Source organism: Phaseolus vulgaris, chromosome 1 (genome assembly GCF_000499845.2).
Source record: "Phaseolus vulgaris cultivar G19833 chromosome 1, P. vulgaris v2.0, whole genome shotgun sequence".
Taxonomy (NCBI): Eukaryota; Viridiplantae; Streptophyta; class Magnoliopsida; order Fabales; family Fabaceae; genus Phaseolus; species Phaseolus vulgaris.
Genome location: NC_023759.2, coordinates 5,418,111 through 5,436,455, shown reverse-complemented (window position 1 = coordinate 5,436,455; position 18,345 = coordinate 5,418,111). Strand labels below are relative to the sequence as shown.

Here is an 18,345-nt window from a genome sequence, read left to right as displayed (position 1 = left end):
TATTATATAAGAGACTAAGGTTTGAGAACTGTATTTAGCATTTGATAACCATCGAAACCTAAACAATATATGCATTTGAGAACGAAGAAAACTATTAAATATTAAAAAATTGTGAAGGTGTTATGAATTAGGAATTGATGATAGTTTTTTCATACACCTCCATGCATTTCTTCTTGCAACCCATACTTCAAAAAATACTTAAATTACCTTTTGATATTTTTCATTAAATAATTTTTCTTTAATTCTGAAATGTGAAATTCAGAGACTTCCCAGGTTATAGATTTTGGAAGTTAAAATTAGTGTTTCAGATTGTATAATATTTCATATTACACAGTCCAGAATAAAATTTGTATTCCAAATTTTAGAATTTAACAAGAAGAAATTGTGAGAATTCATAAAGAAATTTCTAAATTTGTAAAATATGTGAGTTATGTGCAACCCGTCCCATCACACTTGGTCCATGCGGACTTTGGGTTACACAAAGCATATCTAAGGGGACCAACAAGTTGAAATGGGCATTTTACCCACTTTGTCACTCCTATAATAAATTAAATAGAGTATTTGAAAATTATTTTATTTGTTATAAAAAAATAATTAAACATTTATTGGTGGTGAATTACAAAATTAACATGATAATTTTTTTTTTACTTTTTGTAATCATTACTTAAAAGTGATATAATAATTATTATTTTTTTATAAATGTTTTCATGTATACAGATATTATTATTATTATTAATTATATTAAAATTTATATTATTATTATTTTATTTAAAAGTTGAATATGTCTAGTACAAAAACATTTTGTGCGGATTTTTATTGATTTAAACGGAAGCATCGTCTAAAAAAACTAAACCTAAAGACATTTTAACAAATTTCTACATTTTCCCATCAATTTTTATAGGTCACAACTTAAATTGTAGACCTCGATTTTCATGTTTATTATTATATGTTAGAAAGTTATGTATAAAATGCTAACATTTGTGAAAAGTAACTTTGACGAATTCAAATGTTTTCAAAATAATTTAGGTCTCAAGCTTAATCATGTTACTGTGTTTTGGGGTCTCGTGCTTGACAATGAAGATAAAGTGTTACTTTAAACAAGTCTTTTGGGAGTCCAATCATTATTTGGTTTATAAATATGGTTTCTGATTATGAAAATTATTACTTATTTATGATATTGTCAATAAAAAAAATTATTTATGATCTTTTAATAGGAACAAGTTTTTTTTTAAAAAAATAAATTGATTTCATAAACTAATAGTATAGTTAATTTTATTAAAAAATTAGTAAATAAAAATTAATTTAAAAAAAATTAATTAACTATTATATTAACGAATAAGTTAAATATTATTTTATAAAATATAAAATTATTAATATCTAAAATAATTTTTATTATTAATAAAAAATTATAAACTAATTTTTAATTAGTGTTTAACCTTAGTTACCAAGATTTAAATTAATTAATGTAAGGATTATTTAGAACCTAAAATGTAAGAATTATTTAAACTCTCTAAAATAATTAGGAGATAAATTTTTTATATTTAATATTTAATATTAAATAAAAACTAATTTATAAATTTTTATTAATAATATATATAAATAATTTTTTAATTAATAAAATAATATATAATTTAGACAATATAGTGACTAATTATTTTTTATTTTTTAAATTAGTTTTTATTTAATAATATTTTTATAGTGTTTATAGAAAAAAATTTCAAATTTTATTTTAAATATGTGTATTAATAAATTTTAACATATTGAGAATTTAATTTCATTTTTTATTTCATATTTTTGTTTACAATTCCTTTTAGAGAAGGTGACAAAAAAAAAATGTTATTGTCTACTTTATTGAGATCCGCTAGTAATGAGATATCTTTTTCAAAAGATTAATTATTTCCTTTTCTTTATTTTTTATTTTCTCCCCTAAAAAAGTGTGTTTTCCTAAGTGACAATTTCTCTTTTTATTATTAAGGGTAAATTTAGCATTAGATTGGAAATAAGGGGGATAAATAAGAGAAAGTAAAATGCAGATTGGCTCTTTTATTTTTTTTTAGTTTCAAACTTTTCAATAAGTTACCCTTTTTTCTTCTTAATTCTCTCTTCATTCTTCTTAATTACTAACCAAAATTAAGGAGTTTTTTTATATAAAAATATATTTTCTATTATCAACCAACTTGAATAAGGAATAACTCAACATAACTGTTTTCACTTTCTCTTTATACTAAATAAATTGTTTTGCTTTTGAAAAAAAAAACTTAAAAACAATATAATATTTTTCAAAACCCTATACTCTTCAATAAATATTTAATAATGTGTACTGAGTCGTAAAGTATATAATGATTGAATGATTTTTTTTTTCCTTTATAGTTATTATAGTAAAAAACAAAGTTAGTTATGGACTGGATTGACGTGATTTATAAAAAATGTCATATTCAATTAAAGTGATGAATCAATTTGGAAGTGGTTAAACTTTAAATAGTTAAAGATATTTTGAAAATTCTGAGCATACTTTATAAAAAAATAATTGTTTCATAACACATAAAGTCGAGCCTTTTTGGAATACCTAGTATATTCAATATATTGTTTTGTTCATAAAAAAATATAAATTTATATATAATTTTTTTGTAAAAGTTATATTTTTATTGGTTTTATCAAATTTTATTTTTAATGATATTTTTTATTTTTATTTTTTATAGGTATTTATGAAAAAGTTTTCTATTAACACACTACAAGAAAAACATGAAATATAAACCAATTTTAGAGACAAAAAATAATTAGTTGTTATAGTAACTAAATTAAATATCATTTTAGAAACTAAAAGAAAAATTGGTTTCTAAATTAGTTTCTATTATTGTTAAATAATTTTTAAATTAGTATCTAATTAACAATTAAAGTTTTAATTACCAATTTCCAAACAAAATTTAATCTCTAAAATGGTCTCTAATTTAGTCAATATAGCACCTAATTATTTTTTGTCACTAAAAATTAGTTTCTATTTCATGATTTTATAGTAGTGAAAAACCTAAATTTTTAAAAAATTTAAATTATAAAATGAAACTTAATACTTTTTCATTTTTTTATTTCTATTTAAATGTAATTTTTGAAACTATTTATTTTATTTTAATTATATATATTTTTCTTTTTGCAAAAGTTAGATAAGATTCTTTTACACTAATTAACAATATAATCAATCCCTTAAAGTTGATTCGAGAGCAAAATTCATTCCCTAAAATAATATTAATAAAATAATAAAAATTAAAGTTAGAATAAAGAAAAACATAAATCCTTTTAAGGTAACTTTAGAAACTCTTACAAAAGTGAGACATTTTTATCAACTTTTTATCATCTTATATTTTTCATATAGATGATTATAATTATTAGCAAAATTTGAAATTTCATAAATTATGCTTTAAGTAACTTAATATTATTACACTATATTTACAAACATAATTTTATCTTTATAATAATAATTAATTTATATCATTGTGAGGAGGAATAATAGTTGGGAATGATAGTAATGTTAGAGAATAAACACATACTCCCTCATGGGAAACTGCATTAGAACAAGAAATGTTGGAGGAAATTTATAGTCAATCTGCAGATAACTTAGATAGGTGAACATGGTTAAGGGACTAGGATGGTAAATTTTTTGTAAAGTCTACTTATGTTTGTTTGCATAACAATAATAGTACGAATACAACAAATTTTCATTGTTTTTAGTTTATAGCACAACCGAATGACCATATATTGGCTTAGAGGGTTTTGTTGGGGAGAGTGGCAACTAGAACAAGCCTTGTAAGAAGAGGAGTCAACCTAGATAGCATGTTATGCCCTTTAATATCTAACTTAATTAATATAATGACTAATTATTTTGTCTCTAAATTAGTTGTTATTCAATGATTTTTTTTGTAATGTATCCATACAACTCATTTATTTCAAGTAAAACAAGAATAAAGGAAAGATTTCATAAAAAAAAAGCGAGGTGTTTTCACTTGAGTGTTATTCCTAGAGTTTAATCCCAACAATTTTCATTCTCACAAATGTTAATTTCTTTTCAAAGTAAAGTAATAGAAGTTAGTTTCCCCTACCTTGATATTTTTGTGCTCTTCAAGGAATTACTCCATAACTTAAAAAAATTAGAGAAGTCCTAAGTTGCTTCTAGAAGTCCTAATTCACAACCCAAACATATTATTATGGATCTAGACAAACATATATTCATCCTTCCAACTTGGATCTCACATGAGACTAGAACAACGATACATGCATGTGAAAAAAAAAAAGAAAACCATAAATATAAGGGAAAATAAAAACTTATTGAAATTTGTGAATGCATGTGTATTGTTATGAAGTAGAAGGACCTAAAAATTGTTTAAGATCAGTAGAAGGGGTATAATTGAAATGAAGTATGAATATTTTATTATTTAATTAAAAAACTTATGAATAGAAAAAAAATTAGTTAATCAAGCTTTATTTAAGAAAAAACCACCATCTCTCTATAACCTTCTTTGATTTATCTCTAAAATCCATCAACTCAATTCCTAAACTAATTTTCAAAACAAACAAACACACAAGTATAATAAATCCATTTTCCTATGTTGCTTTAAAGTTTTATATTTTTATCAGCTAAAAAAATAAAAAAAATAAATATGAACCACTTAAGGGGTGATCCAACCCGTAGGCATCTCAACTGCTTCACTCTAAAGAAAGACCCAATAACCTTGTTAAAACCTACCAACTCAAAACCAACGAAGGCACCTAAAAAACAACACCACTAAATCTTCATACGCAAACTAAAAACTAACAGAAACTTTAGATCAAAAGCAAACGAGTCAACGAATCAAGACACCAATCAAAAAAGGAAAAAACAAGAAAAAGCAAAATAAGAAGTAATCCAAGGTCAAGCCTTTAATTGAGTCAAAGAAAAGATTTCAGAATGATCAATCACCCCGCCTTTAAAAATGTGTTTGTTCTTGTGCCTCCAAATCTCACCATTGTTTGCAACCCAAAAACTTTCCCAAACGACGTTTACATAGTCTAGAACATTGTTCAGATTAAAATGTAAGAAATGTGAACATGAATCAATATGATCTACCGACGCCACCCCGAGCCAAGTATAACACTGATTCCGACACAAACAACAAGAAATACAATCAACTTAACCCCTCACCTAGCCAAATTGGCCTTAGAAGCAATTGAACTACCCAACACCCTACAAGTTGTTTAGAGAACATAAGGTAATGCTTTGATCTTCCAAAAAACTTCGAAAAAGGAAGAACTTTCACGAACACAAGAATTCCTTAAAACACCTAGGCCAAGTTGACCGAGTACCCCGAATTCACGTCATCCTTCCACACCCAAAAATCTTCCTTACCCAAACTCGAGCCTTGAAGCTCCTGCCGAAGCAGAAATTCCTGATTCTTTTCCCAATCAAACATGCATCTTCTCCACACTAGAACCCAATTCCACGAGTCGAAGGCACTCCCCAAAAGAATCCAAGAAAGCGTCTTTGTTATTACTTAAATAGAACAATCTCGGAAACCTGCTCTTCAAAGCTTCATAACCCATCCACACATCATCCCAAAACAGAATTTTATTTCCATTACCGAGTGCCCACTCAAGGAAGCCCCCGAAATTCCTTCCCCACTCCTCCATCCTTCAAATCCCCTTTAGTTCTCTCCATCAGAGAGACTCATTGTAAAAACTTTTATTCTCTTTCGGACTCCTCCAACCACCGTATTTTGTATCAATAACCTCTTTCTAAAGTCTACTCTGTCAGAACCCAGTCACCAAATCCATTTTCCCAACATAGCCACATTGAATAACCGTAGATCCAAAATACCAAGATCACCAGCTTCTCGAGGCTCACATACCTTTTTCCAAGAAACCCAAGCAATCTTCCTCCCAACCGAGCCCCAACCCCACAAAAAATTTCTCTGTAAATTCAGGATTTTCTTCAACATCGAAGAAGGAAACTTATACAAAGAAACGTAAAACAACAAAATGGATGAGAGAACAGACTTAATCAAACAAATTCTTCCTGCCAATTACAGGAATCTACCTTTCCACCTTCTGAGTTAGCTTTTAATCCTTTCTATCACGCCGACCCAAACGCACCTCTCTTATGACAATCCCCCACAAGCAACCCCAAATACTTAAAAAGAGTATTCATCACATCACAATTGAGTATTGCAACAAACCATTGGATCATTGACTTATCCACTCCCAACTCTCCAATCCTACTTTTAAAGAAATTAACCTTAAGGCCAGAGACTAACTAAAAGCAATTGAACATTACTTTAATAGTGAACACGCTTTTAGTATTGAATTAATTACTCCAAAACCTCTCTCTTTCCTAAACTCGCAGACTTTTTTCCATAAAACCTAAGTGATCTTCCTTCCTTTGCATCATCACCCAAAATAAAATACTCATACTAGTGGTACTCCTATCAATTCTGATAAATGATAAATGAATATGAGATTTTCATTATTGAATTGAGTCACATGAATGGACTATGACTATTGACTATTGTTATAATAGTTAGACTAAATTATTAATTATAAATACTATAATTTTTTTAATTATTATCTTTAACATATACATAAAATCTTTTTATTTTATAAAATAATCATTTAATTTTTTTTCTCTTAAACATATTTACGGAATCCCTTAGTCAGGTTATAAAATCTTTATTCATCTTTTTAATATGTAATGCTGAAATTTAGTATGAGTTTTTATGTACGGACTAGCTATTTAACTAGTAATATGTGTGCAAACTTATACTAAGAATAATTGACTCGTTTAAATTCTATTAAATACATTTGGTTTTCTAGTTTCTGAATTAAACTTGAACTTATATTTATAAATCAATTATGTGTTTACTATTCCCTCCATTTGAATAATTAAAATTTTATTTTAATATTACTTGAAATAAATATTTAAACTAATCTATTTTTTCTTATTTTTTATCACATGTAAAATGAAATTGAGGAAATAATTAATTCCAATAATTGTATTTAATATTTGGTTATTATTTAGGTGGACAGACTAGCTATTTTTATATTTTGTTTATAATTCATTTATTTATTTTGTATTTATACTTTTCTAGATTCACGTGCCAAATCACCAATCCATAGGACTGTATGGACCAACTTTTTATGCTGACACATTTATTTTGCTGGTCCAATTCATTTTTTACAAGCTTGTGTTGAGTTTCTACAAGTCAAACTAAATTTATACACTATTTTTTTAACCTATATATACATAATGGTGGAAGTTCGAAACATTTTTTGAACAAATAAATAATATTCACTTTCCCAATCCAATATAATCTATTTCATACCCAAAGTAATATTACCAAAATAATTATGCTACCACTTTTACAACTAAGATTGGTATGATCAAATATATAATAGAATAATGTTATTTAATAAGAATACTAGTTCATAATACATTTTATTAGTTCCTCACCACGTATTTTATTTGAGCACATTCTTTCCTTATTTTTTCTCTATTTGTTGTGAAAATTATGATGAAACAAAAATGTCAGAGAGCTGTAATAATCATGTTTTTCAGCATAGTTTGGAAAGAAGCCTGTTTTATTTTTTTTCTTAATTTATTGGTTACATATACTAAGATTCTTCTGGAGAAAAAAATCAAAACAAATATTGTCAACATCTGGAAAGAAACCTGCTGCATGTAATTTGTTGTTTTCAATTCACATACAGAAGAAAAAGGTGCAGAACTGTTTAGCTAAAAAAATCAAGAACTTTTTTTATTAGGAATATATTTATAACAAAATAATTTTTACATGAAACTTTGTTTTCTTTTGATTTTGTTTAACCATTGCTCTATTAAGTTAAAGAATTTGTAAGAAGAAATATGAGGAATAATAACAGCAATTTAGAGGAAATTAAGAGACAGTGCTGAACTTATATATAAATTGATAATACACACTTGATTCTAAATTAGAATAAATTCTGCATATTGGTCTTTAAGATTTGGCTTAGCAAATCAAACCCCTCTACCTTTAACATACCCCAAAAATAAAACTTACAATAATAACCAAATTTACTAGAAAAGAGCAAAGGGTTACTGATTTGGACAAACATGTGTTTGCCAAATTATTAAAATGAAACATGCACACATTGCACAAAAGGAAGAACTCTAAAAGACAACAAATTGAGGACACAAGTGATGATGAGATGAACCTAGCATGATGAATTCTATGGACATTGGAAGCCAGAAGGAACTGTTTTTTGGCAAGCACTGAGTAGCACACTGAGTGTGATAGGCACATTCAAGTTGATTCCAAGCACATTGGCCTTGATGGCAGTGCAGAGGCAAAGTGCAGCCTCTAGATCAGCCAAACCCGAAAGCAATGCACAACACTTGCTGGAGACAGGTGAGCCAACAACAATATTAACAAGTCCTAGAATGTCTGCACAAGCCCCTAGCTTTAATGTGTCCTTTGGGCACTTCCCTGATGGAGGAGGGGGAGAAGCCTTGGGAGTGCATGTGCCACATGCATTGGTTGATGAGGCAAGGAGAGAAAGCACAAAGATGGTGGCAATAAGCTTGTTGGAAGCCATTGCAAGGTTGCAAATGAAAAACACTTTCACAGTGTGCTTTGCTTTGGTTTGAAGGAATCACAATGGGAAAGACAAGAGAGGTGGACCAATTTAAAGGCAAATTGTGAGGCCTGATCATGTGCATATCTGATTGAGTGGAAGAGAGGGTGATAATGTTACAGTTGGATGTTTTTGTATGCTTCTGAAAATCATGGGTTCCTTGCTTAGTGGTTGTTAAGGACTAGGACTATCTATGGTAAGTAGTAACTTAGATTTTTTTTTCTCACTTACCCTTGTCAGCATTCTTGCTTACTGCATCATTGTTTTTACCAAAGCATTAGAAGCCACTAAAGTAGAATCTTGAAAATCTAAATTGAGGACCAGGAAGAGCAGGAGAAACTTCCAAGGAAGTGCCTAACACCAAACAAGCTTGGTTCACATGATGTCATTGTAGTTAAATTTACTGCAAGGAAAAAAGTTGTTACTCCAACCACTGCAGTAAACTATTAGTGGTCTACATTTACTTTCAAAATCACAAGTTCTAGCTTTTGGTTTTATTCAGCTATGAAAAGGGCAGTTTTGGCTCATGTGACATGTGATTACAAGAGAAATTATTTCCTTTTGGATTATTTAGAGATGAAACATGTCTCAGTTTTATCTATAATTAAGATCACTGAACATTATTACTTGAAAATTTACCATTCATTTTAATGTTAAACTAGGTTTTGAATACAAAGTGCAAAGAATTCTGCAGTTGAAGGGCTTATGTGATGGGTGGATCTCTTGGTTCCTTGCTTTGAATCAAAACTACTAAAACATATGAGATTAGAGAGTAGTTGAAGGTATAAGATAAAACTACTTTGAAAGGAAAAAGAAAAAGTGGTAGAAAAACAAACAGAAGAGGAAAAGGGAGAATAAAATTAAATGACAAGTTGACAGTGATATAAGTGGTTTCCAGCTTAATTGGTTCAGATTAAAAAGAAAACTGGGGTATAGGGTTTGTCTTGTTTCATGTCCATTACTTGGTTGCTTCATTGAATTATTGAAATCAATTGGGCATTCTGCAAGTAGCTTACAACACCTCTTCAATTTTCTTGTCGGTAAGGCTCAAATGACTGAGATCACCATTTTCAAAACAAAATCAACCTTATCATTTCAAACTGTCTTTTCTTCATCTCCTCACTGTGTAATGTATGCAATATAATATATTTACTATGTTATGTAGTTTGAGGAAATAGCACATATGTTTGAATGCAGTGTGACTTGCATGATCTTTTGATGTTTTTTTTCATCAATTTGGCATAATTTTGAATTGAGACTTTGAGCTTTTAAGGCTAAAGATTGATTTTCTTACCTATAATTGTATTGTTTAAATAATGAAATCTTATATAGGTTCAAATTAATAGGAGAGGCGAACAAATTCTAACAGTTAGAAATATTGGATATGAATTTTTCTCTTCTATAAATATTTTTTTTTAAAAATGAATTTTTTTTAGATATTCTAGTTTGAAGTCTTCTAAATACTTTGAAGTAGAATATATATTTATTATGCTCTTAAAAGTGTAAGATACTTTGTAAGAATACTTACTAGCATAGTTAAATTAAAATTTGTAACACTCCAAGTATTAGTAATATTAATCTATATAAAAGAAGTTCATTATGTCTAAAAACTTTAGTCATAACATGTTTAATAAAAAAACTAATTAGGTTTCTAATATCTTTTAGATAGGTATTTGTAAGGATCGACTCTAGTTTCACATGCAAACGAAAATTTCAAACCCAACATGCTCATGAACAACATTAAACACACATAACTCATGTTCTTCTAATTCTACATGGTGAAGAACATTAAACATGCATACAACAAGTATTCTATCGTTTCTACATACAAATGGAGAACATTAGATGCACTTCTTCAAGTTCAACCGAAGAGCATTATACTTACATATAACCCAAGAATTTCAGACCCAATATACAACAAAAAATTATGCTACTAAAGTCTTCACAATGAAACAAATTTCAAATTCATAAAGTGCAATTATGTGAGGTAATATCCCTTATCTGAAACTTTTCTTCCTCGTGCAAAAAATCACCTTACACTCTGAATCTGTGATTGAAAAACTATTCAGACGAGGAGCTATTCTTAGTTTTCCAACTACTGTGTGATTGAATTCTAAAAGATATGGAATAATTGAATGGATGAAGGTAGACAAAGAGCAAGGAAAACTCTTAGAAAAAAAGAGAGAGAAAGATTTGCACGCAAATCTAAATGAGGGAATAAAATGATAGAACATGCAATTTTACTAAATTGAGTATAATGTAATAAAGAGTTAAATTTTTAATACAAAAGTATACACATTGTTACATTTTAAACTACACAATTAAGGTGTTTGCCTCTTTAGTAGAAATTATCAACAATTAAGGTGTTTGCCTCTTTGGTAGAAATTATCAAACATTATTATGTGATTCAATCCTTTAGTCTAGTTGTACTCATCAGAATAATTATCATTACAAAATCTAGTCATTTTTAAAGTTTTTTTCCTCTTTAAAGATGAATTATGTGAAAATCAAACTCAAATTTTCATCCATAAGTTTGTCTTAACATACCCATATCCAATAATAGATAAAAATAATGCAAACTTTGCATGCACGATTAAACTAAATTAATATGAATTCTTGTAGTTTATATGTATTTAGGTAAAAGATTTTCAGGAAGAAGCCAAGACCCATCCTCACCCTTTGAAATCTGTTTGAGTATAAACCTCATGAATAATGTTATGACTTGAATTGATAAAATTTGATACAAATAAAATTTTACAATATTTAGGTTTTATTGGTTTTCTGAGTACTGAAATTCACTTGCGTAGATAATACGACTAAAAATTGGTAATAATGTTTCGTGTACTCAAAGTATAGACAAGTTAATGAAATACACACCCAATGTAATTACTATATTGTAACTTTGGTAGAAATTAATTAGCTTTTAATGTGAGTTCTAATTTTTTTTGCTTGCAAATTGAAACATAGAATCAAATTTGAGATTAGGTTTTTTTTTTCTTAGGATTATTTGAGATTAGTTTTGATTGATGTGTTTATAGTGATTACGGATAAGAAGGATTGGGATCCACCATTCACGAGAGTGGAAACTGTGTTCTTTTCCTCACACTTCAAGTACTGTGTCACAAATTCCCTTCATGCTTTATTCAAATTCCAATCTCAAATTTTGTGCCATACTTTTAACTTTTTCATCTTTTTTTAGTACAAACTTTAAAGTAGTAACAGTAACACTCAGTCAATTTATATATATATATATATATATATATTAGTTAATAACTAAAATTTTGATAATAAATATTAGATATTTATTTAAAAATTAATTTATAATTTTTTATTAATAATAAAAATTATTTTAAATACTAATAATATTTTAGTTTTCTAAAATAATATTTAATTTAATTATTATAATAATTTTTTAAAAATTTAGTTGCTATTTTCTTTTTAGTAATTTCACTTATAATAAAAATAGTTATTATAAGTGAAAAAATTTGTAAACATGTAATGGAATTATTTATTGATTATGTAAATTTAGTTTTGTTGATTAAATTAAAATAATATTGTGTAAGTGTACATGGATTTTTTTATTTAAAATTATTTATTCTTAAAATTAAAAGTAATTTTTTATTTAAAAATTTCATTTTTCTATAAAATTAGTTTCTACTGTACAAAGCATCCATAATTTAAGAAATTGTGTGGGCAAATGGGTGGTGAGAATTTGTGTGAAGGTTTTGGTGTATAGTATGTAGGGAGTAGCTGTGTCAGATAAAAAAAATCGTCCTATTAGATATGCATTAATTTTAATTGTTTAGGTACTAGAATTTGCATATAATTAAATGGGAATAAAATTTATTTGATAAAAAGAGTGAAATTTATTTTACTTATTTACTATAAGAATAACACAATTAAACTTGTAAAAAAAATGGATTTTAGTTGATTATTAGAACAATTGTTTTTAAGTGTAATATAGTTGATTACTTTTCATTTCAATAAATAAACTCTTTACATTTTTTCATTATTTTGTATAGGAATTTTTTTAGTCTCACTAAATTATTTCTAATATTTTTTAGTAAATTATTAAATTGATTTTTTAATGTGTGAAGCCCTTTTAATAGTCATTAAAATAATAAAAGATATAATTCCTATATATATATATATATATAATCAAATTGTTCCATAACATTATATTTATGAAAAATAATTTGTGATTTAATGTGAAATTGATCCTTAAAAGTATATTTTAGTGACAAAATAGTCTTATAAATTTTAATAATTTGACGTAATTATATATTTTTACACTTTCAAAATTTAAAATAAATATTATTTTTTAAAGGACTAAATTAGCAGTATTCTCGTGCATTTTAAAGGTTAAATTAGTCCTTTACTAAATATTGTTTGGTACATCTATCTTTCTTTGTCAAATAATCAATATTCACCGGTTTCAATTATTTTCATTTTTCTTCTCCCTTATAATTCTTGGATCCCAAAGGAAGAAAATTCTTCCCGCACTTTCATAATTTTTTATATTTTTTAAAATACTTAAATTATCCAGTATTTTATTGAATTTTTTTAATTTCAATACGTAGAATTCAGAAACTTTCTTAATTACAATGTTTAGAAGTTAATATTTGTGGTATTTTGTGTAGCATCCTAATTTTTATTTATATTTAATAAAATAATATATATGTAATATCTAATTAATATATGAACATGTAAAACTATCTCATATTGTATATTAAAATATATTATTTCTATAGGGATTTTAATATATGCATACAAAGGTTTAAAAGTAAAATATTCAAATAAAAATATTTCATCCACTAGCTGCTCACTGACTAGTTCTATCACCTGCAATCCTCCCATATGCTCCCGTGTAAATACACGATCATCATAGATAAAGAAAACAAAACACAACAAACAATAGGGTAAGCTAACTATAAAAGAATTTTATATAATTTCCATTTCTATTTAGCAAACATAAGTCATCAAGTCTCATACATTTTCTTAAACCATCAAGTGTCTATCACAATTCATCATTCGCATTACTCATGTCAAATTTCTACTGACAAACGTACTCAGACACTTGACTATATTTTCGAAACACTCGTGCATTGACTTAGACAAAGAGATCTACACTTGTTATACTATCTCACTGTGAAATCAACACAACTATGCGCATAAATAATCTCAATATCATATCACCTAGTAATACAAGGTTAACTCGTATAACATGTCAAGTTAGTTATCTTTAAAACAACTGACTTATTCATATGAACCTCCTTCGGCTCTCACCACCTGAATAACTTCATTTATATGATTCCATTATATCATTAGAGTAATAATACCTCCTTCTAGACGAATCCCTAGTCAACGTACATCTTAAACAATCTTAACATGGTATTTTCTTTCCTAAAAATACTATATCTTGATTAAGATTCATATTCCTCATCTCACAATATCTAAAATCACACAATTAAATCATACCAAAACTTAAAATTTCAAAACACACAAAAATTCATCCAAGAATCACATAAATATCTAGTTCAAGGAGTTTTCAATTAAATATACATAAATTATAATTAAAAACTATAAAATATAAATAACCCAACCTTTTAAAAGCAAATATAAAAATTTCAGTTTTTTCTAGGGTTAGCTTCAGCGAAAATTATCTCGCTTGAGCGATAATGGGTCTCGCCCAAGCGGGAATTCCCTTGCTTGAGCAAGATTGAACTCGAGAGCACCCATAATTTCATCTCATGCCTGGCTTGAGCGAGATTTCTTCTTGCATGGGCGAAAACAAACCCGAGAGAACCCCATTTTTCATTCTATTCTTGCTTGAGCGAGAATTATCTCGCCTGAGACGAGATATGCAAAAAAATATGCTTAAACCTACTATATTTTTTATTTTTCTACCAAAATTACACTCAACTCATATTTTTATAAATCTATACATTAAAATGACAGTTCTTACTCGGAATTATTGAAGCACTCTCATTGACCTTTTATGTCATTTTATACATTTATACATATATATGCTCTCTAAACCAAAATCACCTAAAATCAATCAACCAATTCTCAACAAACATTACATTTTAAGTGACTCAACAAACTATTCAAATACATTCATTAACTCATTCAATTTCAAACACATATAGATTCTACAACATCTACCATATCTACAATTTCACATTCCAATCTCAATCAAATTCTAATGAACTCAAAAACCTGAAATTTTGTAAGAAAAATTGAGAGTGGTGACCACGTCACTCCCACATCCATATCTTCTAACCCAAGGTTCTATTGGAAATTTAAAGTAGCTTCCATTACCTCAGTTTGAGCAGGGGCTCACTAAGAGTTCCAAAACCTACCAAAAACTCAATGGTAGCTTGACCTGCACCACAGAGTCTTGATAAAAATAATCTAACTGTATCACTTGGACTCTGAGCTAACAAAGACTAATCCTGAAGCTAAAAGAGTCACATGCAAAGCCTAGAGAAAAAAATTTACTAAAAGAGAAGAGCAAAAATAAACTAACTCTATCAGAGATTCTGATTCGGCAGTCTTGTAATCTTTAATGTCAGGAGTCTAATGGCGGACTTTGATTATCAAATTGATGAGCGATGATGTCAAAATCTTAGATAGAAGGTTGAGAAAGAAAAATAGAAGTTTTAAAGATATGGTGATTCTTTTAAAATGAAATGTGAATAATTGTAACTGAATCATCATCTTCTTCTTCTTCTTTTTGCAAGGTAGGACAAAATAAAAGATTCAAAAAATTAATGTGGGTTGCAGGGTAAGACATGTTAACCCGCACTTTAGCCCACTTGAACTAGCAAGCTTGAATGTCCAATATTTTTTTTTTCTAACTTCTCATGATGATCTTTTTGGGAGAAAATTCTTCTTGCTCCCCCATGATTTCCTCTTACATCTTCATTGGGGTGACGAAAAGATGATTTTACCCTTAATGAAAAAATAAATACACCATATTCAACACTCTTTTCATCTTTTTCCTTTCTCAGTCGCAACACCCCGCACACCTCCTCTTATCTTTTGTGGTTCGCTTTTGTGTTGGAGACCATTGTCGCACCTTTTCAAAAATTTTGCAAGTTTACACAAGTATCGTTTGTGTGCCTTCAGATGATATGAATATAAATATATAATAAAGATTTGGATATTTTTGCAAGATTGACTTTGATTCTCCATGCCTTCTTTAATTAGTTAAATAGTATATAACATGCAATGTAAAATATCAAAGAAAAGAAAATATACTTAGTTTTTTTTTATATTGGTTCGTCTGATCACATAGATTACGTCATGTTCTTGACTAACTAGTAAAGTTCCACTAAGAAGTCGACTACTGTAAAGTATCTTTGACCAAGCCAATCCTAGCTAACATTGATTATTCTTGACTCTAGACACTCTGTACTCAATACTAAGTATTCTTGATACTAGTCACTCCTTACCCATCATTGAATATTCTTGACACTAGTCACTCCTAGCTCAATACTGAGTATTCTTGACACTAGACATCCTTGTTCAAGATCATTACAAATTCTTAGAGATCAATATATGTTATTTTTTCTCACTAAAGAGGGTAGCATCTTTCGATGTGTACAAGGGTTAAGCTCTTTTTACTAGTCTGCGAGAATGAACATGAACAATATTTTTACAAAGCTTTAGGGCACAAAATAATTCACAGAGTTTCAACACCTGCAAATTATTGTTCGTTTTCTTGTTCTTCTCTTTGAGTCTTCTTATAGGGTTGTGAAAAGTAGTAACTTTATTCCCTTTTTTGGTAGTTGAGTAGCTTTGAACTCATTTCATTGTCTTATTTCTTCTCATGCTATTGTCTGATAAGCTCTTATGTTAAGAAGCATTGAATGCATGTCATGAAACATTAAATTCTATTCTCTTCTTCATTGAAACTCTCTGATATTTGGTAGTACTTATTTTCCTCCATGGCAAATATTTTTACACCAAACAATGCTTAAAAGTGCATATTGTACATGATAATCAGTTGAGTTAGAGTTTAAAATAGTTGAGTCAGATAAGTTGGTTGTCATTGCAACTTTAACTTATAACCCAAGAAATAAGTTTCTCTTGAACATGAATAATGTTCTTCCTTACAACTACAAAGGATAAGCATAGCTTGAAACCTGAGTTTGTTTTTGTTGAAAGACTTTCATCAACCTTTCTTCTTCAAAGAGATAGTCTGTATAGAGTTTGATAAGAAAAGAGTCGTTGCACGTCCTTTGTACCATTGTGAGGGTATTCATCTACTACTACTTCTTTTTGCATTTAAGCAATCTTTAAAGCTCGAAGATGCATTAAATGCTTTGAAGTTAGCATTGAATGTGTGGCCGCTTTATCAACACTTCTGGAACATGGCAAAGCTTCACAAGAAAAGTCATGTGGATTCTCTTCATCTTTTGAGCAAAGTCCATGTCCTGACACAATTGATTGACTTTACAACACTAATATCTTTCTTTTCATGAAAAGTAATTTGCAAGAAGTAGCTTTCAATAAATTCTTCTTTAAATAAAGAAGAAGTTTATAAACCATGCAATATAAGATAAGAATTTATTAAAGTTTGACATGTATCATGAAATGCTTCAGACTTGTGTCTGTCAGACAAAGTATACTTATTATCTTTTTCAAGAAAAAGTTTATCAAACAAAGTATGTGCACAAAACTTTGCATGTATCAAACAAAGCACAATATAAACAACTTTTGTGTCTAGCAACACAACTTGGGTCTATTGAGCTAGACTAGGTACTTTGCGTCTGACATGATATATATATATATATATATATATATATTTTGATAACAAATTATTTTACACTTAGTTTTTTAAGCACACAATTAAAACCAAACAGAGGGTCCTTTGAACTTGAATCTAACGATTTTTTTCCATTTTTTATGGTGCTTAAAACAATAAAGTTTAATAATACATTTTCCAAAACCCATTTTCATCATATTAGGTTTTCATAAAATATTTTCAATATAAATAAGATAAAGTATAAATTAGAAGAAACAAAAAGAATTTAAAGCCTTCATCTTTGTCTTCTTCTTCTTTGAAGCTCCACCTCAAACAAACATTGTCGGTTAAACAATGTGGAACCTTTAAATAAGCTCTTCTCTAGCTTAAGATGATCTTTTTCTATCCTCTTTGCTTTTGTCCCCCCTTAAGCAACATGAAGCTTATCAAGGTTTATCTTGCTTTAAATTTTACCTTTATCCTTTTTCCCAGATTGATGTCGTTCCTCAACATATTTAAAAGAGTTTTAGTACAGACTGTCTAACGCAATGCTAGACCGTCTAAGACTAAAAAGATAATAGTATAGACAAGGTCAGTTAATTCAAAGTCATTTCCTAATGAATTCAATTGATAATCTAGTCAAATAGTGTTCAAAACTTATCTACAAGCAATAAAAGTTAGCAATAATAATAAAGAAAAAGAGGGATTGAGATTGTTTAGAAAAAAAAGATAGAATAAAGAATAGAAAAATGATAAAGGTAGCAGGTTGACTCTTAAGTTCATTCACCACTGAATTCATTTTTCTTATCCTAAGATTGTCATTCTTTCAATTCTCTCACAGAGTTGAACTTAATCAAAAAGTGTCGATCAAATTGAACAAGATATTATCAGCAAAACAAGCGTCTAGTACGTATTCAATATCTCATTTGTCTAGTAACATAGTCAATATCTCACTTGTCTCC

The 18,345-nt window shown here is 28.1% G+C and overlaps 1 protein-coding gene across 1 annotated transcript; it reads right to left on the bottom strand.

The window, feature by feature from the left end:
• Positions 1–7,902: 7,902 nt before the first annotated feature.
• On the bottom strand, positions 7,903–8,676 carry LOC137813311 (14 kDa proline-rich protein DC2.15-like). The gene has a single exon (XM_068615447.1). The coding sequence runs from the start codon at positions 8,590–8,592 to the stop codon at positions 8,227–8,229; it is 366 nt and encodes a 121-aa protein (XP_068471548.1). The 5' UTR covers positions 8,593–8,676; the 3' UTR covers positions 7,903–8,226.
• Between the last annotated feature and the right edge of the window lie 9,669 nt (positions 8,677–18,345).

Excerpts from the sequence above, each read along its gene's own strand:
- LOC137813311 (XM_068615447.1), bottom strand. The coding sequence starts at position 8,592 with ATGGCTTCCAACAAGCTTATTGCCACCATCTTTGTGCTTTCTCTCCTT.